Raw genomic sequence first — 22,312 nt, 5'->3', positions numbered from 1 at the left:
GTGAAGCTTCAGAAATCATTGATCTTTAGAGGATATTATTCATAAGTGAATTTTCAGAAATCTTTGATCTTTGGAGGATATTATTCATAAGTGAATTTTCAGAAATCTTTGATCTTTGGAAGATATTATTCATAGTGAAGTGTCAGAAATCTTTGATCTTCAGAGGATATTATTCATAAGTGATATTTCAGAAATCTTTGATCTTTAGAGGATATTATTCATAAGTGAAGTTTCAGAAATCTGTGATCTTGGATGACATAGATGTAGATTCATCTTCTAACCTCCTATGTTTTGATTGTTTGTTCCAACTTTCCAATTCATATATGAATCTCATCAAAGTTTAATAATGTGATGTTATTTGTTCGAAGTTTTTTAAACATTAGCTTGAAGAAAAACACAAAAAATGTTACATTTTGAATTTTTTTTTATGTTTTGAGGTTAATTTTTAGGTAAAAATATACCAAAATGTAACAAAGTTTGATTTAATTCTTATTTAATGTAACAAAATTTTCAATTATTGTAACATTTGTTTAAATTTTCTTATATTTTATATATTTAGATCGGTAACCAATATATATTGCAGTAACAAACAACTATTTGTTATGTTATTACATCATATACAAAATTTCAAAACTTTGTTTCATTTATTAATTTTCTATTATCGTAAATAAATCAAACTTTCTTAATTTGAAAAGGGTAAATTGCATGAAAAAATAACATATTTTAACTTGATTTATACTTTGGGTAACGTACTTTTACAACTTTTGTTTTGGTATCTAAGATGTAAAGTTTTAAGCATTTAAGCACCCGGATAACCGGTTGAAGTATTAACCGGTTACCATGCGAGTGATGTGGTATCCAACTCAATATTATTTGCTGAAACATTAACCGGATACCACATCACTTCGTTTAAAAACTTTACATCTTAGATACCAAAATGAAAGTTTTAAAAGTACGTTATCTAAAATATGAATCAAGTTAAAATACGTTACTTTTTCATATAAAACTTTAATAAGTTGTACTTACGTACAATCTACTTGTAATCTTGAGTTTTAAGTAATATGCATTAATAAACAGTACTTTACGCATAAAAAATGATTTTAATAGTTTTTGTCAAATGCTTTATAATATAGTATAGATAATACTCTTTTCGTCTTAAAATAAATGTTCACACATATAATTTTAGGAATTTATAATTATTATATTTTTTAATTAATGAAAAAACAATTTTATCTTTAATCATAGAGATAAAAATATTATCCATCTTATAACCAATAATCTATACTATATTATAATACATTTGACAAAGACTCTTAAAAATCATTTTTTATACATGAAATACTGTTTATTGATGCATATTACTTAAAATTCACAATTACAAATAAATTGTACACAAGTACAACTTATTAAAGCTCCATTCTTGAATTCGTGTAACTAATTGCAGATAAATATAATTAAATACATAATAAATATTTCATTTTAAGTATAAAAAATTTAAAATATAATTAGGATAATCATTTAGTTCTAACATAATACTTAATTATTGTCCTTATAAAAAAATTGTTATTAAATAAAAAACAAATTATTCCGTCATTAAATCTAAATTAAATTATAACAAAAAAATTGAATTAAAGGAATTACACAAAAAAACAAGAACTCTTAAATAATTAAATTAATATATTTATTTTAAAAATTTTATGATATCTTTAAATTTATAGTTTATTTAAAATTTAAAACATTATTCTTTTCTCAAAATCACATAAACATTGTATTAAAACATTTATAGAGACGTAATAAAACGAAACATTAAAATCAAGATAAATCTCGTTACATTTCCCGACTACCCTTCTAGTAAAATAAAAAAAAGATAAATATTTACTTTTGAAAATAGATACTTATTTTAAAACAAACCAAAATAATAATAATAATAATAAATAAATAAATAATAATAAAAACAGTAAAAATCAAAAATTTGAGTCATTGTCGATCACCAACTTTAAACAGAAAAAAGATTGTAATTTTGATGATAAAATCAGAATCCTCCACACCAATTTCTCAAACCTCGAATGCATGTGATCACAAGAAGACCAACGAATCGGTACATATCACTTTCTCACCCACCACCTTAATCAAACACCCTTTACTTTAACGCTATTAAAACTTTGACTTCTTAACAAGTTAATGATTTAAGCATACATATTATGATTCTGAGTTTATTTGTTCTGTTTTTTGTAAATAAATATTATAATATAAAAAAGACAGTCAATTTATGAGAAAGACAAAATAACTCAAATTAGATGTGATACAAACACATCGATGTTGGCTAGCCATAACGCGGACGGGTTTTCACTAAGGGATCGTTACTTAAACACTTACCCAGTAAGCATTTACCAGTAAAATTCAACACTATTGCTTATTTACCAGATAAGATTTGATTCACTAAAACGCATTGTATGCAACAATTTATCCCGGTAAGCGCTAACAATGGTAAGAGTCATCGTCTTCACTTACCGGGTAAGACTCTCGATTTTTGCCTTCGCTCTTATTAGGTAAGATTTTTTGTCCTTGCCATATTCATCCGGTAAAGTAAAGTGACTTGGTAAACGTTTACCCGGGTAAATATTTAGTAAACGACACCTAAATCTCATTGACCAGCCAATCGTCTATATTCAAAATGGACGTGTTGTAGTATCACATGTTATTTTTACTTTAGAATCACATGTGAATGTAACTGAAAATTGACCGACTACTTGTATGATTTTCTATTAATAAAAATAATAATTAAATAAAAAATACGTCTAAAAGTGAAATTATTGAGAAATAATAAGAGACGCTCCACAAAGAGCGGGCCACAGCGGCAGAAATCAAAGGACACTTCAATCTTTGAGGGAGGACAAAATCGTCATTTCACATTCCCAAAAACACACGTGTCAGTAGAGCATTCTTCTAGGGCCGTTCGTTCCTCCGTTGCCCTGGATTCATTGCCACCCACAAGTTCTGTAACCCTCTCCTTATATAAATCTACACCTTCGCCTAACTGATTTACTCGATCGATTGGTTCCACATTCTAGGGTTCTAATTCGATCCATTCATATTCTCTGATCTACTCGATTCAATAACATCAATTCGTCGGTATGTTTGTTCTTCTTCCTCCCATTCTCTTCTTCGTTTATCCTTTTATTTTTGCATTTCTAACCTTTCTTGTTCTTGTGATGATTTGTTTCAGGCTTTTGATCCATTTGGGCCGTTCGCATTGCGGATCTCTTAATTCTTTGATTTGTTTTTCATCCGTAAGTTTTTCTTCTTTTCTTTGATTGTGTTTTGTGATTTACATTATTCGAGTTGGTTGTTTTCTGTAGACGATGACCTGTTATAAATGATATAATGTTGATAGTCTTTCTTTGCTACTGTTATTTGCTATCGTTTCAAAAGTTCATATACTGGTGTTTTTTGATTTTGTCTCACGAAATCGATTGATCGAATCAAAAAGGCGAAAGGGTTTGGTATAAAGTAATCATTTGAGAAGAGTCTTTCTCAATTTTGATTTTGATGCATTTCATGGTCATATTCTTTTGGTTCCCTATTTGCAGTCCATCCATTCCATAAAAAATGTAAATGCAACATTTGGGTAGGCATATACTTTTGTAGGTTTCTAGTTTATCTGCAAGTTTTCTCGGTATGAACTACGTTGAAATTGATTCTTATCTATGTTCCACGGTATATGCAGGACAACTGAATGATCTAATGGAGTCAAAAGCTGGCAAGAAGTCTGGTAGTAAATCGTTTATTTACGAAGCTCCCCTAGGTTACGGGATCGAAGACGTTCGACCAAACGGAGGGCTCAAGAAGTTCAAATCTGCTGTTTACTCTAACGTGAGTTTTGGTCTCCATTATGGTACATTTGATTTGATTATTACAACTTCTTGTTGCATTCTCACTGATGATTCTATGGGGTTTCCTGTTTTCCATCTTGCAGTGCACCCGCAAGCCGTCCTGAGTTCTTGCATCCGTGCTCCATAACCCCTAGATAGAAGTGTTCGGTTCTATTATTTTGCTACAGTCTTTTCTTTATTCCTACCCCCTTGTTCTTCATTTCCTCTCTTTGCAACAAAACTTTCCAAGGCAAGATGGCATCGATGGTATCTGCCATTGGATTTGAAGGCTTTGAAAAGAGGCTAGAGATTTCTTTTTCCGACAATGATGACTCTGCTTATCCTGGAGGCAGATGCCTGCGTTCTTTGACCAAGGACCAACTTGATGAAATTCTGGCACCGGCTGAGTGCACCATAGTTTCTTCGCTGTCCAACGATTCACTGGATTCTTATGTTCTTTCGGAATCCAGCCTCTTTGTTTATCCCTATAAGATCATCATCAAAACCTGTGGCACCACAAAGCTACTTCTCTCGATCCCACCTATACTGAAATTATCTGGTGAACTGTCCCTTAGTGTCAAATCTGTAAGGTATACTCGTGGAAGCTTCATATTTCCTGGCGCTCAGGTTTATCCTCACCGTAGCTTCACTGAAGAAGTAATGGTCCTTGATAGCCACTTTGGAAAGCTTGGCATGGGGAGCGAAGCATATGTCATGGGCGGCATTGACAAAAATCAGAAATGGCACGTCTACTCTGCTTCAGCCGAAGCCGCAATCCCTGCTGCACCAGTTTACACTCTAGAGATGTGCATGACTGGTTTAAACAAGAAGAAGGCATCGGTATTTTTCAAGTCTAAGTCAAGCTCTGCAGCTGTGATGACTGAAGATTCAGGGATTAGGAAGATCCTTCCAGAATCGGAGATATGTGATTTTGATTTTGACCCATGTGGGTATTCTATGAATGCTATAGAAGGGGAGGCGATCTCTACCATTCACGTGACACCAGAAGATGGGTTCAGTTACGCGAGCTTTGAAGCAGTGGGTTACGACTTGAAAACCATGGATTTGGGTGCTTTGATTGAAAGGGTGTTGGCTTGCTTTGAGCCTAGTGAGTTCTCTGTAGCTTTGCATGGAAATGACTTGAAAGATGTTAACTTGGATGAAAGAAATCATCCGATTGTGAAAGGGTACGGTGTCGAAGAATCGAACTTTGGAGTTCTTGAGGGTGGACGAGGGGGTTCGATGGTGTACCATGGGTTTTCAAGGGGAGGAAGTTGTTGCGGGTCTCCGCGGTCAATTCTGCGAAACTGTTGGAGTGAAACTGAAACTGAGACTGAGGATGAGTGAAGGGAAGGGAAGAGAAGGCGGTTGGCAATGAGAAGTGAGATGGTTTCTGTCTAGTGTGGTTGTGGTGTTGATGAAGGCACCCAGATGGTCTGTGCATCTGGGTGAGTGAATTTGGTATATTTACTATTTCTGGTCCTTTTTTGTCTTCTGTTTGTTGCCTTTTTGTTCCATGATTTTGTAAAAAAAAGGCGATATGATTTTGAGCTAATTGAAAAATGCATCGACTTATACCTCTTTTTATGATTTCTCCAGAGTTTGGATAATTACCTACTCATTCATTATAATATTAATATTATATTAGGTGTACCAAACTATACCTAGACTAATCTCCACGAATTCTCAGTAGTGACTACAATTATTGTGTACGTCTGGAATCGAACTCCCTCAGATAAAATGTCTGTTATGCTTAATATCTTTAGTTTGATCTGTCTTAATTCTGTCCTTTATCCGAGTAGTCTTTTCTTCGCCAAATTGCCGGAAACCTACGCTTTTTGAATCCAATTGTAGATGTTAAGCCAGTAATACCCTTGTTCTTTTTTCTTTTAGCCTTTGTTTGGCAAACTGCTGTAAGTTTTCGATAAGATCTTTAATACTATCCGAAAAAATTCATGATTTATTCGAGAAAAATTATAAGAATTGATAAGATCAAATAAGTCTGACAGTATGAACCTTCAATTCAAACATTGAAATTCTTGGACGTTACGCCAGGACCCTTATAGTTAAAAAAAAGTTGTTCGAGAAAGCTAATTCTTGAGATAATGTTAAACTACTAACATTTTATAAATCTAATCAACTCATGATCTGATTCTAATTGTTCCCATAATCACATTTACGATGGTTATATTTAAAATGCTCGTCAAACACCTTTAAATCACTTTACATAATAAATTTAATCCACTGATCGATTGTTATTTTGAATTTATGAGCCTTATTCATTCGCTTTTTAGCACGTCCCATTTATCATATAGACAATTTATTTTACATAAATAACAATTTGATTAAATTGATTTTACTTTTTAATCATTTTATGGATTATTTTTCTCAAATAACTAAGGCTTACATTTAAATTTTTACGTAAAAGGGTGGATTCTAATGGCGTGTTTGGTTTGCTGGATTTGAAGGGATTTGGAGGGATTTGGATTTGAAATCCATTCCAATCCCATGTTTGGTTTGTAGGAATGATAGGATTTCAAATCCTGGGATTCACTTGAAATCCCACCAACACTGGATTTGAGAATCCTTTGAAAATACATAGGATTTTGAAATCCTTCATCGCTTGCCCGACTCATCGCTGTCTCCTCCATTGGTATCGATTTCTACCTTCATCGCTGTCTCCTCCGTTGCCCTTCGTCTCCGTTGCTCACCGCCGCCGTCGCCCTTCGTCTTCGTTGCCGTCGCCGTCGCTCTTCGTCTCCGTTGCTCACCGTCGCGTCGCCCTTCGTCTCCGTTGCCACCGCCGTCACCCTTTGTCTCCGTTGCCGTCGCGTCCCCCTTCGTCTCCGTTTCTCACCGTCGCGTCGCCCTTCATCTCCTTTGCTCACCGTCGCATCGCCCTTCCAGGTAAATCCCTTTTCCCCTTTTCCCCTTTTCGATTTATCTCTACACTATGAACACAAATTAGGTTAAATGCTTCAATTTTGAAAGATTAGGTTGAGTATACATGAACATAGATCAGGTTAAATGCTTCAACTTTGACAGATTAGGTTAAATGCTTCAATTTTGACAAATTAGGTTAAATGCTTCAAATCCAATCCTGCAAACCAAACACATGATGGATTTTAAATCCAAATCCCATGGAATCCAAATCCCTCATGGGAATCCAAATCCCTCAAAAACATTCCTGCAAACCAAACGCAGGGTAAGTGTATTTTCAGGCAATTTTTAAAAAAATATATATTATTACACTAAATGAAAAAAATTAAGAAAAAAGAAAAATCTTTAGGCACAAAATATTTTTGCCAGTTACATTTTACACTCTTATAGTTAGTTATTTAATTTTTTTATATTCTTATTTTTTATTTTTTTTATTTTACATCTCTATTATATTAACACATATAATTATATATTAACTGAAATACATGAAAAAATTACATCATTATAATCGTCTTGCCAATATTCAAAATGAGACTAATATTAAATATTTTGGATTTAATGTTATATTATTAATAATCATACATACATACGAATCATTTTTAAAACTTACAATTTATATCCTTATGATTATTTATTTAATCTGTAACTACAAGAATATAAAATGTAAGTATTAAAAATAATTAGTAAGTTTTATAATATTTAATAATATAAGATTAAATCTAAAAATATCCAATATTAAGCTCATTTTGAACGTATTGACGAGACAATTATAATGCTATAAATTATAAAACATAAACATATTTTCTCTATGTATTTTAGTTAATATATGAATATGTGCGTTAATATAATAAAGATGTAAAATTAAAAATAAAAAATAAAAAAAGTAAGTGATATAAAGTAAATTAAATAACTAACTATAATGATGTAAAATGCAAATTTTTTACTAAAGTGAAATCTTTACGAAAAAACCTTCTTTTGCCTACAGAATTTTCTTTTAATACACTTCACGCAAAAACCACCCTCTGCATAAAATCTAAATTTAGACTTTGACTATTTGAAGAAAATGGTTCCTAAAGCGACTAAAATGCGAAATCACTTTGGTCAAATGACTATTTGAATAAAATAGGTCCATTACATCCAGGGGTGTATGCGGGTTGGGTGTGATGGTTTTTGACATTTTTACAATCCAACCTAATTATGACGGTTTGATAAATCTCAATCCAGTTCAATCCATTCAAAAGTATAACCCAACCCAACAGGACATGTTACAACGGGTTGGGTCGGGTTGACGAGTTACTAAAATTCATAAAGTTGGCAAATGAAATATGATAAATAATACTAAAATATACCCAACAAGGTCGTTAGTTATTACAATCATCCAAAAAGTTTTGGAATCAAATTTCAAAGTTTTAATGATAACATCTTATTCAAATCCTCAATCAAGTACGACCGTCTTGGACCTTCCCAACTCCGATGTTGCATTCTTCTTGAGTTTGTCTACAACTCAAAAAGAATATTAAACCATTTATTAAGAATATATAAGCATGAAAAAAGAACTAGCGTTAAGTTTACTTTTTTCAATAAAGTCATAAGATACAATTTCATCCAAAAATTTACATATTTGAATCCCCTTATTATTTTCTTTCAACCAACTTTGTGTGAAGTTAACAACCAGGTCTGATCAACATCAAGCCAATAACCACAGTTCGGCTGGCACTCGGCAGTCACGATTTGCAGATTGGGGACGCTAAACGAGTACACGATAGGAGAACGTGAAGTTGAAAACCGAATCAGTGAATTGAATTGGAGTACTGGTCGTATTGGACTTGACTAGACAATAGTTGGACTTGGATTAAGTTTGGACTATAAATTGGACAAATGATACATGTATTTTAATTTTTGGATTATGCATCAGACTAAAAAATATACATATTTTTGGATTGTAAATATCATATATATATATATATATATACACACACACACACACATAATTTTATAAAAATAATATATATTAGCGGCAGGTTGACGGTTTGGATCGGGTTGAGTTATGCTAACCTACTTTCAACCCTTCTAATTAGTGGTTGAACGGGTTTTACAGGTTGGCGGTTTTTTGTACACCCCTAACTACATCATATCAAAACGAATATATATTTTTATTCTATTTCCATCCCCATATTATGTCTATATTAAGTTTTATCATATTAAGATCTTTTTGTCAATTTCCAATTAATATAAGACAAATTGTAATTCGTAAGTTTTCTCTAAATTTTTTATATTATTATTTTCACTTTTTATTCTATGATAAGAATAAAATAAAATTTATTAAAATAGATATAGAAGAAGAAAGGTATGATATATTAAGATTTATTTAAAAGTATCATATATTTATAAGATTTATATATAATGTAAGTTTAAAATTTTTATTTTGATATCTAAGATGTAAAATTTTAAATATTTAAGTATTCGGGTAACTTATTGAAACATTAACTGATTACCATTATGATGTCGTAAGTGATGAGATAAAATTTAGTTGAATAACAAATAATACTGAGTTAGACACCATATCATTCATCACATCAGTAAGATAATCGGATTGTTCAAATACTTAAATGTTTAAAACTTTATATCTTAAATACTAAAATAAAAATTTTAAAAATATATTACCCAAAATAAAAATCAATTGTAGAAGGTTTGTAATTTTGGGCTAATCAGAAAAAACGTGGTTTAGAAGAAGGTGGACATAAAAGTGAATTGGGGGCTGAACGCCCACTTTCGACGATTTCCCAAATTTTCTTCTCTCTTCTAGATTCAAATGTATATCAGGCAAGGATTGCGAAAATAAGAACAAAGTGTTTTGATAAGTTCGGGTATTGTTTATTGTTGATGTATTAATCACTCCTTGGATTTTATTTTAGTCGAGCCAATTTGTTCATGTGCTCCACCTATTTGTGCCAGGTGAATAACACAATCAAATTCAAAGCAAATGAAAACAATTGGCCCTAGAATTAGGGTTCATCTGTCTTCTCCTTGATGGCCAATTTAAGATGTTTTACAAACGAAGCGCACTTAGTGAAAACAGTGTGTGCAGTTGTACTAAAAGGTTGTTCTTGGGACATCATCCTAAAACCCCGAATCGGTTCGATTATTACCTCGAACACCATCAATCATACACTTCAGAATCTCTCACAAAAGGGGTCTTTTTGTTTTATCTCTTGGAATTTTTTCAAATGGGTTGAACTAAACCCTGATTACAAGCATTCTTTACAATCCTCTTGGACCATGATCCACCTCCTCACAAAACAAAGACACTTCAAAAGTGCACACCAACTGCTCGAGAAAATTGCTCCGAGAGATTTTTTATCTTCACCCGCGGTTATAAATGCGCTGGCCACTACCTGCGATGACCAAGATGTGAATTCACATGTTTTAAGCTGGTTAGTGATATTCTATGCAAATTCAAAGATGACCCAAGATGCAATTCAAGTCTTTGAGCATATGAGGGTTCATGGTCTAAAGCCACATTTGCCTGCTTGTACTGTTCTGTTGAATTCGTTGGTTAAAGAGAGATTAACTGATACAGTGTGGAAGTTTTACAAGAAAATGGCAAAGATTGGGATAGTTCCAAATTTGCATATCTATAATGTCTTGATTCATGCTTGCTGCAAGTCTTTGGATGTGGAGAAAGCAGACGAATTGTTGAGTGAGATGGAGAATAAATGTGTTTCTCCTGATCTTTTTACCTATAATACATTGATATCGTTGTATTGCAAGAAAGGTATGCATTATGAGGCTTTGTGTATTCAAGATAGAATGAACAGAGCAGGTTTACATCCCGACATTATAACCTATAATTCGTTGATCTATGGGTACTGTAAACAAGGTCGGATGAGGGAGGCATTAAGAATGTTTAAGGAAATCAAAGGCGCAACTCCAAATCATGTGACATACACTACTTTGATTGACGGGTATTGTAGAGTGAACAGTTATGATGAAGCTCTGTGTTTACGCAAGGAAATGGAAGCTAAAGGGTTATATCCTGGCACTGTTACCTATAACACGATGCTACGCAAATTGTGTGAAGAGGGTAAGATAAGGGATGCGAACAAATTGTTGAATGAAATGAGTGAGAAAAAGGTTGTGCCCGATAATATCACTTGTAACACATTGATTAATGCTTATTGCAAGATTGGAGATATGAAGTCTGCTTTGAAAGTTAGAGGTACAATGTTGCATGCCGGACTTAAGCCTGATGCCTTTACTTACAAGGCATTGATTCACGGGTTTTGCAAGGCTCAAGAAATGGAAAATGCCAAAGAGATTGTTTTCACTATGCTTAATGACGGATTTTCTCCGAACTATTGCACATATTCATGGCTTGTGGATCTTTACTGCAACCAAAGCAACGAAGAGATGCTGGTAAAGTTACCTGATGAGTTTTATCAGAAGGGTATAATCGTTGATGTTTCAGTTTACAGGGCACTTATAAGGAGATTATGCAAGAGAGAGAGGGTTGATCATGCTCAAAAGTTGTATAATATGATGCAGCATAAAGGGATATCAGGAGACAGTGTTATATTTACTAGTTTGGCATATGCTTACCTGAAAGCAGGTGACACAACTACTGGTTTACAGATTTTTGATGAGATGTACAAGAAGAGATTGATGATCACTCAGAAAATCCACAAAAGTTTCACAGCTAGTTATGCTGGTGAAGAGGGCATTTTGCAGACTTTTTGGAATTTGGCTGTTGAAAGAGGCTTGATTTCAAGAAATACCTTGAAACAGATTCATCGAGCCGAAGATTATGCATAGGATGCAAAAGTTGCAAGAAATACCTTTTTCTTGCTATTAAATTTCTCTTCAGTTAATGTCTGGATCAATGCAATTGTGTTTTAGTCGTGATATCGAATCGAAATTTGCCAAAACTCCCATGACATAATACAAGTTGATAATCCAAGAATTAGGCAAATAAATGAAAGCACCCCATTGGACTTTCTTGTCTCTGAGATCTTGTTCAAGTGTTTGGAATCACTAAAGATAGAAACTATGCATGCTTATACCAAATGTAAGAACCTTTAATTTCTAAAAATAGGAAGTACCCATGATTGTGCCAAGTGTAAGGAAAAAGTCCAACTTCTTCCTGTTATTTGTAACTGATCTAGCAAAGGTGTGGTGTAGTTGCATCTGGATTCCATCTCCACAGAAGAACTTAATTGTAGCCAAAAACTATGGAGAAATTCTTGCAACTGTTTCCCAAACAATGACACACATGTCGCTAGTTGCTTTCATCTTCGAGCCATATATAACCAACCCCCATTGGTAGTTTTCGATCAACACAATCTCTTTGCCTCATCAACTTCCATCCTACTTGTTTAAACAACAAAACATCAATCCCAGAAATACAATATGAACAACTCTCAGAGCGCAGAATTCCAAGCCGGCCAGACCAAGGCCCAAGCTCAGGTTAATTCTCAAATCTTTTTCTGTCTCATTCATATGTGAATTAATGCAGTGTCTCCAGCCCGATCCTTTTGTTATTCGCAAATGAAAAAGGTTTAAAACCACGAAAAGAGTTTGTGTATAATCTTGAGCTTTTTCCGCTGTCAGGAAAAGGGCAGTCAGATGATGGACCAAGCTAGCCATGCTGCACAGTCTGCCAAAGAGTCGACACAACAGGTCCGAATTTTCTTCGGTTTTTGTACTAAATTGTTATTATTTTGTGCTGATAATTTGTTATTAAATGAAATGAAATGAATATGTATGTAGGCTGGACAGCAGATGAGGGAAAAGGCACAAGAAGCAACTGATGCAGTGAAGAATGCAGCTGGAGCCAACAAATGAACTCTTTCTGTTCTACCTCCACCCTTTCATTTTATTTCTTTTTTTTAATTAATAAATGATGTTAAATTACGAAATAATGAATTAATAAAATAATAAATTCAAATGAAATTTATTAGTTTACCTTTTGCAAGAAAAAAAAAATGGTCCAAAATTCTAATGGCCCCCAAGGAAAAAAAGGCAGAGTCAATTCGGCTTCATGATAAGAATTCAGGTTAATTGCAACTTGCACCCTCGACTTCCATATATATGAATTTTAGTTCCTTATAGATTAAAACTGTATGTGTTTAGTCCAAAACCGACATGATTTACTAAATTTCCAAACAAAAACCTTTAGTTTAAACTTGTTAATATTTTTTAGCGAATATGATATGAATACGTTAAAAACTGTTGGTTAGTTTTTCATTAATTTCTGTATGGATTAATCTGTTTTTTGTTTGAGAGAGTTTTTACTAGATGAAATAAGTGTGTTTTTTTATTTGAAGATGTTTGAAAAAAAACTTAAGCTATTTTATATATCATTAAGTCAGTACCAAACAGTTATGTATAGTTATCTGAATGAAACGTGACTCTCATCAAGTTCTTTAAGCTGTTACTTGGATTTAAATTCTAAAAAGTTAAAAGTGCAAGTGAATAAAGTAAAGGGGGGTTAAGTGTAAATCAAAAAAGAAAGAGCAAGCGCCATCATAAGATGGAAAACATGCGGGCATTCTAAATATATGCATGTGGTCGGAGTACAGCCATTCGTTGAGTACCATAAGAAGCTGACTCATGGTGGGACCCACTTGACACATGGCAACCACAGTCAACTGCCACGTATGAAGGTAATAAAAAAAAAACGTGTGGGACCCGCAAGCAAGCTAAGCGACAGAAACGAAGGCTGACCCTGATCCGGTTCACGTGGCCTATGGACCCATTTATTGAAAACGGTTCGCAATTTGTCTACATTAACCGGGTCGACATTGTGCTCCTTCTCGCTAGTCCCCACCAATCGAATTCGCTTTCCCTTCTGTATTGTCGCAATCACACCCCATTCGTTTCCAAAATCGGTATACCATGCAATAAAAGTTGTCCATTTTATTATGTTATACTGTCGTTTAAAGTAACTAAAATCTTATGAGCCAAGTTATAGTGTAACTATATTTCCATTTATACACAACTGAAATCAAGTTTGACGGAAATAAAAATGCCAAAAAGATACAATGATTGGTATAAATTGCGTACATAGTTGGCAACGAAAGTAGGCTACAGTTACATAACCGGCCAATGTGATACACATGTTTATTAAATGTGTTTTTTTTTTTTTGTTTGAAACCCTCATGAAGATTTCAGTAGGGTGTCAATCATCCACTGGAATCATGTGTATAAGGTTCAACTCAAGACTCATGAAATCATAATAAATTGACGATTTAATCAGTTTGGAGTTAAAGTTTTAATTTGGTCGGTCAGTTTGAAGTGATTGTATATAAAATTGATAAATACGTATTGGTATGTAATTAGTAGCTTGACGATTCTTTCCAATTGCATACAAGTCTTGTGTCTTATTTACTAGTTCAACGATAAAAGGAAAGATGATATGGACGTTCATAATTATTGATAAATTAAATTGTATAATATTCATTATTTATTTTAGGAATATAAACTACTTGAAAATCTTTAAACTTGAATTTAGTTTGAACAATCTGAAAATCTTAAATTGAGTTTGAACTATTAAGGTACCTAGTTGAGTTTGAACCATCACTTATTGAGTTTGAACATATGTCATCGTTACAGTTACCACACCCACTTCGTCACCCACCCCGCCACCCAATCACCATGCCACTACTGTCGTCGCCACGTCCACCATCCCGCCACCCCCACCTCACCCATAGATCACCATACCACTATTGTTATCGTCATGTCTATCAATCCCATCCCCTCCAGCAATGCACCACCCACCCCACCGACCACCATTCCACTACTGTCGTTCTTACATCTACCAACCGTACCCCTCCCCACCCACCATGCTCCTATTGTCGATGTCACAACTACCATCGTCCACCCCACCGACCACCATGCTAATATTGTCTTTGTCACAGTTACCACTCTTACCCCCAACCTTCCCCATCGACCACCATGCCACTATTGTCATCGTCACAACCCCCCNCCCCCCCCAAAAAAAGCAAAAAAGAAAAAAAAAACAAAGATGGATATTCTAATTCCTACCAACCCGTGGTCAAACTCCATCAAATTACATTCCAATCCATCCGAACTCAAATTCTTTAGATGGATTCCAATTTTACCAAATTTCATTCAACGAAAAGTATAACGAGCTGTTTGGTTCATGAATTTGGATGGAATTGAAAGAAATTGGAACGACCAAATCCTTTGACCAAATTCCAAATACAATGTTTGGTTCATGGAATAAAACTGATGGAATCCTTTCAATTCCAATAAATTCCTTCACTCATGGATTTTACATTCCACGGCAATACCCTCGGATTTTAATTCCTTTCCGACAAATTTCTTCCATAATCCAAATTCATTCAACGTTGCGTCTACCATCTCATCTAATTGATCTCTGGTTCGATCTACATCTGGTACGCTCTCTCTCTCTCTCTCTCTATCGTAATTTCTCCATCTATACGAGATTGATACACAATACATGTAATCAAGGAATCGATTCAAGATAATTAGCTATTGATATCACTAGTCCAATTCCGTTATTCAAAAATCATAAAAAAGTCATTTATTGATATTTAATTCCGATTTCAAAGTTGAATTTCGTGAACCAAACAAAAAAATCCAATCCGTTAATAATTTCATTCCAATTCCATGCATTACAAACGCAATCACAAGGTATGGTCAAATTCCATTCCATTCCCTCAAAGTCAAATTTATTTGATGAATTTCAATTCGATCGTATTCTTGTCTTCTAAAAAAATATATGAATCATTTGAATTCCATTGATTAAAGATTCACCATTGTATGAGATGTTTCAATTCCTTTTAACAATTCCATTCCATCCAAACACACAAGTTCCATTCTTTTAATGATTCTAAATTTGATTTTTTTAATGAATTTCAAAATTCATTCTAAAAATTTACATTCCACAAACATTACTAAAATACGATGAACCAATTTAAACTCCAACAAACCAAACCTTAATTATACTCGTTTCTTTTGAAATCCAAAAGTCGACTAGTCGACAATACCTTTCGTACATCTCATTGGCCCCGCGTTGGGTCCCACCCAAACTATGACTAATCCTCCCAACATTTCTCACCCACTAGATATTTTCCACGTGTCATCTCCTGGATTCTCTCCACCTCCCACTTGTTACCTTGCTTCTTTATCGTGACCACAGGACTAAACTCAAACTCCACACGAACCACACAACACACCCGAAAGAAACACACAATGTTGGATCAAAGCAGTACTTTGTGTTTAAAAAGCAGTACCACCTGGGCTCGCGTTTGCGACACCTGCCGCTCCGCCCCCTGCACCATCTACTGCCGCCCCGACGCCGCCTACCTCTGCACCGCCTGCGACGCCCGGATCCACGCCGCCAACAAGCTCCAGTCTTCCCAGCACGAACGTGTCTGGGTCTGTGAAGCCTGTGAGCAAGCTCCGGCGGCTTTTATATGCAAGGCGGACGCCGCCTCCCTCTGCACCACCTGTGACGCCGATATCCATTCTGCAAACCCTCTTGCTCGCCGGCACCACCGCGTCCCGGTGATGCCGATTCCAGGCGCACTTTATGGACCTCAGGCTACTGATCCCAGGTCTGTGATGGGGTTAGGAGTGGAATCTGAAAGTGGGTTTTTGTCACATGAAGCTGAGGACGCCATTGATGATGAGGATGAAGATGAAGCAGCTTCGTGGTTGTTGTTTGATGCTCTGCCGAAGAATAGCCAGAACCAGAGTGGAAAAGAGAATGGGTTTTTGTTTAATGGAGAGGGAGGTGATGATGAGTATTTGGAGTTTATGGAATTTGGTAATGATGATCAGGCGCCGCAGCAACAATGCTATAAGGCGGCGGAGAAGATGTATGGCGGTGGCGACGCCGATAGTGTGGTGCCGGTTCAGAAGAATCACCATCAATTCCACCACCAGGATTTCCAACACCAGAAGTTTCAGTTGGGAATGGAGTATCATGAGACCTCGCACGCCGCCGGTGGTTATGGCTATCCTCCGCTTTCACACAGTGTAAGTTTTATAAAAAGAAACTCCAAAACTAAATCATGTTTTCTTTCTTTGATTGTCTTCAAAAATGAACTGCAAGATGATTAAAAAGGGATGTTTGGGATTGTTTATTTGAAACGATTGTTTTTACAAAAAACTCTTATCAATTTACTATAAATTAAATTGGTTTAATTTCTTTAAAAAAAATTTATTATCGATTTGATACCGGTACAAATTGTTTATCCACACACTTTGTTTATTACTGGTGTCAAGTCAATAAATTGTTTTTACGAGCTATTATAAACACCCCTAAAAGTAGTGGTTTCAAAGTTATGATTTTCTTTTTATCTTTAAACTTTTTTAAACCTGAAATCACGTGATTAAATGCAATATTTCAACGCTTTTCAACTTAGTTTACCTTTTTCTACGATCACAATCTTGATTGTGTACTTGTTAAAGACGATTTAGACATTGATTTTTATTCATCATTTATTTAAATTAAATTAATCATGTTTCCAATTGTATGTTGTCATATGAATTATTTCAGACAATTAAAGTAATAAAGTTTTCATATATTTCAAAGGCAAAGAGATATGTCTGTCACGGGTTGAGATTCAGGAAAAAAGAGAGTTAAATTGAGATGCGTAAGAAGGGATCTCCATGCTTAGATACATATTAGAATGAGATGCATCAGATCAATACCGTATCAAACGTGGTTTATGAATGAGTTTGAGATTAAAAGTAATCGATAGTCCAGATCTCTTCTTATGCTTCTCGTCTTAACTCTACTTCTCACATGATGTTACATCAATTTGGTGTAAGATTTAGTATTACCATTAAAAATGTTTTGGTATCAAATTTGGTATATGATGTCCTCATTGGAGATGGTCTAAATATTCTATGCATTATATAAGGAAAATGGAACCCATAAACAATTGACGAGCTTTGCTTATTGTAATTGTCCAGGTTTCCATGTCATCGTTGGAAGTTGGAGTCGTACCTGATTCAACAAGAACCGATGCTTCACTATCACATCCTAGACCGTCGAAAGGGACGATTGATCTATTTTCAAACCCTCCGGTTCAGGTGCCAACCCAACTCAATCCAATGGACCGTGAAGCAAGAGTCTTAAGGTACAGAGAGAAGAAGAAAACAAGAAAATTTGAAAAAACCATTCGCTATGCATCAAGAAAAGCTTATGCGGAAACAAGACCCAGGATCAAAGGTCGTTTTGCGAAAAGAACCAACGCAGACGTCGACGTGGACCAAATGTTCCCCACGAATCATATGGTACAAGGCGGATATGGAATTGTCCCTTCGTTTTAAATACGAACGGAAAATAGGCATCCTTGTTTTAGCAAAAGGGTTTGATGGCTTCGACACAAATGAACATCAAACTTAAGATGATTAGCATCATCTTAGGAAACGAGAATTAATCGACTTATGGGTTCCCTTTAATTGTAAACGTAATACAAAATACACATTTTCTGTATTTTAATCGTTCGTTTCATATATATATTTTGATGTTGTGGGAATCTTGTAATAAACCTTGTAACTTTGCCTTCCAATATATTTTTTTCCTCACAAGTTTCTTAAGCTTACAATATTTGAGGCCGGAAGATTTCAATAAAAGTGACGTCGATTCTTTCTTTTATCAGTTTTAAATGCATGAAATAAGACCCGTAAAATAATATTTCAAATAAATGTAACAAATGTTGTATAAAGCTATGTTTAATGATGAAACCCATCCAATACAACTTCTTATTAAAAAAATTATTATTATTGATTATCACCTACAGAGTCTTCAACTTCAATTTAACTCAATCTTTTCAATATCTATTAGTGATCTAACCCAACCATGTTCGGCTCAGGGACTGACTATGTGCAGCCCGTGCGAACGCACAAGACATCATATAAGCCCAAGGGGCATCGAGTTATTAGCTTTGGTTTAATCATTTGTGCTATAAACAACAAGCCCAAGTCATCCCGGCATCAACTAAGTGGCTAATCTAATCAAAGAAATAGAGCGTGAATATGGTGATCAAATCCTTTAGAAAACAATACGTTTCGTTTGCTTAAAGAATGGATATAGGGGCATTTTTTAGCATTCTTGTTGTGGGTATCAAGAACACCAGAACTGGCCCCGAACCCAACCATAAATGAAAAATATTCTTTTTTATGTTTTATAATTTATATTTATTTTTTACTGTAAAAAAAGGTTTTATATTCTAAAAGCTTTGATTGTAATAGATTTGAAAACAAAATGAAAACTTGTGAACTTTAAATACATCAAAAATAAATGAAATGAATCATTAGTGTGATAAACATATATCAATATTGATTAGAAGGATACTCGTATAATGCAGCGATATATATTTCGATTTTAATGTTTTGTTTTATTTCTTTTTTTATCTCGATGTTATAATACAGTTTTATGTGGTTTTGAGTAAACACAATGTTTTTATTCTTGAAAATAAAATATAAATATGAAAATATAATAAAAAAATTGAAAAAAAAATATTGATATTAGTACCAAACTAACTATTTAAAATTTCTTCATTTTCTGTGTATTTCTTTAATTATTTTTTTATTTTTGGTTTCATAATATTTTTATAAAGATAATAATTAATTTTTTTTTTAATAAAAGTCAATTACTATCCTAATTATATTTTAGAAGGGTATTCACGCAATGCAGCGAGATAAATCTCGATTTTAATGTTTACTTTTTATTATTTGTCTTTATCGATATAACATGATTTTACGTGGTTTTGAAGAGCGATAATGTTTTTATTTTTGAATGAAATATAAATTTGAAGATAACATAAAATTTTGAAAAAAATAAATCGATATTAGTATCAAATTAACTATTTAATAGTTCTCGCTTTTTTGGTGTAACTTCTTTAATTCAATTTTTTATTATAATTTAATTTAGATTTAATAACAAAGTAATTTATTTTTGATTTAACAATATAATTTTTTTATAAAGATAACAATTGAACATTCTGTTAGAACTCAATGATTATCCTAATTATATTTTAGATTTTCTATACTTGAAATGGTTGTTTATCCTGTATTTGATTATGTTTATCTACAGTTAGTTACACGAATTTAAAAAATAAAGTTTTAATAAGTTATACTTACGCAAAATTACTTGTAATCTTGAATTTTAAATAATATGCATCAATATATAGTACTTTATGCATAAAAAATGGTTTTTTACGAATTTTTGTCAAAATTTTTATTATATAGTCTAGATATTTATTTATTGAAATTAAGAATTTTAATATATTTTTATTAAAAAAAAAAAGAAAAGTAAAAATCACATTTCCTGTTAAATAACTTTTTATTTAAAGAAAATCAATAAACTATCAAACAACTATTGACACTTGGTATTAGAGGAAAAAAAATTGTCGGCTAATACATGATATCGCCCATTTCATTTTGTTTTTCTTATTTTCTTTTTCGATCACCTGCTTTGTGAGTAATCTGGAGTCATCGTATTTGAATCTCCGTGGTCACAAGAAGATTTTTATTCGTTTTTGGATTTGAACTAAAGACCTCCGGACACTTTTGACATTTGGAGTCAAAAACTCAAACCAATCAGGTACCACCCTTGTGGTTAAGATCACCATTATTTATAGTCTAAGCAAATGTATTAGCAACGCAAGCTAGACATTCAACTGCAGTCTTTGACATTGTAAAAGACCATTCCTTTTTATGTAAATGTTCGGAGGATAAAGCATATCCTAATTGATAGATATCGACAATAGCATATAATCCAAGAAAGCTACGAGCAAAATAGCAGTTACTTCACAAGTGATGATATAATTAGATACCAGAAGATTGCGACTTTTACGGAAAGGTGTGTACTCTATTCTTATCCCGTATCTGAGTTGAATTTTAAGTAAAATCAGATCTTTTATATGTCTTGAGGAGAGGTTTTTTTGGGGGAGGGGGAGGGGGTATACGTAGACCTGACCTTTACCTAGAAGAGTAGAACGACCGTTTTCGTGATTACCTCTTAATACTGAGAAGTTTGAAAAGGATGAAAACATATATGCTAAAAAATGAAAAACTGGATAAGAAAAAACAACACTAAATATTAGGTCTTCGAGGGAACAAATCACAGATCGATTGGGCAGAATCAAGTAGTAAATCTAAACTCTTTGACAAAGAACAAAATATATCTGAGAATTAAATCAGATCTAAAACTCACTTAACAGTAATCTCTCAAAGTGTAGAACTCACTCAAATAGTAGACCATGTAGAAATGGACATCTTCGTGGTTAAGAGTCTGTGTAAATGTATATATGCTCAAGAGAAAGTACGTAGTCAACGGGATGTTAGGATTTCCCATGTGAAGGCGTTATCGTGAACCAATCAATCCAGTTTTTTAAATTTCAATCATGAGTATATATATTTACATATAGATATATTCATAAAACAATATTATTATATTATATAACATTACAACTTATTTATTATTACTAATTATTAATATGTTTGAACTTTATAAAACTAACTCATAATTAATAAACTTGTTTAAATAAAAGATAAACATTGAGCTCTGTTAAAATAGAACAAAAATAAGACCACACAAATTCATAAATTAAATCGAAAGAGATAAAATGTAGATTTATCGCTATACATACACGAATACCCTTCTAACATATTATCATCAAACCGTGTAAAAAAAAATACTATTATTATATTATTATCATATGTCCGTCTTCCACGTTCGTTATCACCATCACCGTCACCGTCACAGACGACCAGACCCCACCAGTACCACACAAGGCATCCACCACTAGTCTATCACCATCATTGTCAACGTTAACTACAAAAGTATAAACATACAAAATCCAAATTGAAAAGTTATATCAAAAAACAAAACAAAATTAATAAACTGAAAATTTGAAAACTTTACCAAAAATCATAAATTATTCATCATTTGGGGTTTGATTTTGAATTAATGCCATTAGAAGCTAATTAGAAGAAAGAATGAGTTATTTGGACTATAGAGAAGGAAACCCAAATACAAATTTTATATGGATGGGTTTATTGTGCGTTTGGTGCGCAGACAGGATAGGACGGGACAGGACGGGACAGGACAGGACAGGACAGCTGTTCAGCGTTTGGTAAGACATAACAGGACATGACAGAACTGATTAAAATGACCAATTTACCCCCAATGAGCTGTTTAGTGTTTTTTTCCACTAAATAATCAATATAAATGTTCCAACTATATTCATCAATACGCATCTAATTCTACATAAAACAGTAAGCATTTTCTTCATCAATACGCATCTAATTGAAGCTAAGCATTTAGCTGATTACATTGTTATGAGAAACAAATGAAACAGTAGGTCTTTCTTAACATGATAACTCAATCTTTTGTGGGTCTGTTAGAACCAAATTGTTTATACATGATAACTCAATCTTTCTTAACAATGTGCGAGATTTCCTTATATTTGCTGCCTATTTGGATTCATGAGCCA

At 33.5% G+C, this 22,312-nt stretch overlaps 4 protein-coding genes across 4 annotated transcripts; all 4 read left to right on the top strand.

Moving 5' to 3' along the window:
- The first annotated feature begins 3,050 nt into the window (after nt 1-3,050).
- Nucleotides 3,051-5,360, top strand: LOC112523141 (S-adenosylmethionine decarboxylase proenzyme-like). Its single transcript, XM_025132616.1, has 4 exons — nt 3,051-3,132; nt 3,227-3,290; nt 3,728-3,873; nt 3,977-5,360. Exon 4 carries the CDS (start codon nt 4,128-4,130, stop codon nt 5,217-5,219), a length of 1,092 nt encoding a protein of 363 aa, XP_024988384.1. The 5' UTR covers nt 3,051-3,132; nt 3,227-3,290; nt 3,728-3,873; nt 3,977-4,127; the 3' UTR covers nt 5,220-5,360.
- A 4,385-nt stretch (nt 5,361-9,745) lies between these two features.
- LOC112522280 (pentatricopeptide repeat-containing protein At5g38730) lies at nt 9,746-11,768 on the top strand. Its single transcript, XM_025131405.1, has one exon. It carries the CDS (start codon nt 9,843-9,845, stop codon nt 11,622-11,624), a length of 1,782 nt encoding a protein of 593 aa, XP_024987173.1. The 5' UTR covers nt 9,746-9,842; the 3' UTR covers nt 11,625-11,768.
- Nucleotides 11,769-12,025: 257 nt separating this feature from the next.
- Nucleotides 12,026-12,677, top strand: LOC112522289 (stress-induced protein KIN2-like). The gene is made up of 3 exons (XM_025131414.1): nt 12,026-12,275; nt 12,420-12,488; nt 12,579-12,677. The coding sequence occupies exons 1-3, from the start codon at nt 12,219-12,221 to the stop codon at nt 12,651-12,653; spliced, it is 201 nt and encodes a 66-aa protein (XP_024987182.1). The 5' UTR covers nt 12,026-12,218; the 3' UTR covers nt 12,654-12,677.
- A 3,372-nt stretch (nt 12,678-16,049) lies between these two features.
- Nucleotides 16,050-18,382, top strand: LOC112521880 (zinc finger protein CONSTANS-LIKE 2). Its single transcript, XM_025130878.1, has 2 exons — nt 16,050-16,838; nt 17,781-18,382. Exons 1-2 carry the CDS (start codon nt 16,050-16,052, stop codon nt 18,138-18,140), a joined length of 1,149 nt encoding a protein of 382 aa, XP_024986646.1. The 3' UTR covers nt 18,141-18,382.
- Nucleotides 18,383-22,312: the final 3,930 nt, after the last annotated feature.

Source organism: Cynara cardunculus, assembly GCF_001531365.2.
Source record: "Cynara cardunculus var. scolymus isolate 2C chromosome LG 1, CcrdV1, whole genome shotgun sequence".
NCBI classification, from domain to species: Eukaryota; Viridiplantae; Streptophyta; class Magnoliopsida; order Asterales; family Asteraceae; genus Cynara; species Cynara cardunculus.
The sequence above is the reverse complement of the archived record's forward strand: the minus strand, read 5'-3'. Positions and strand labels throughout refer to the sequence as shown.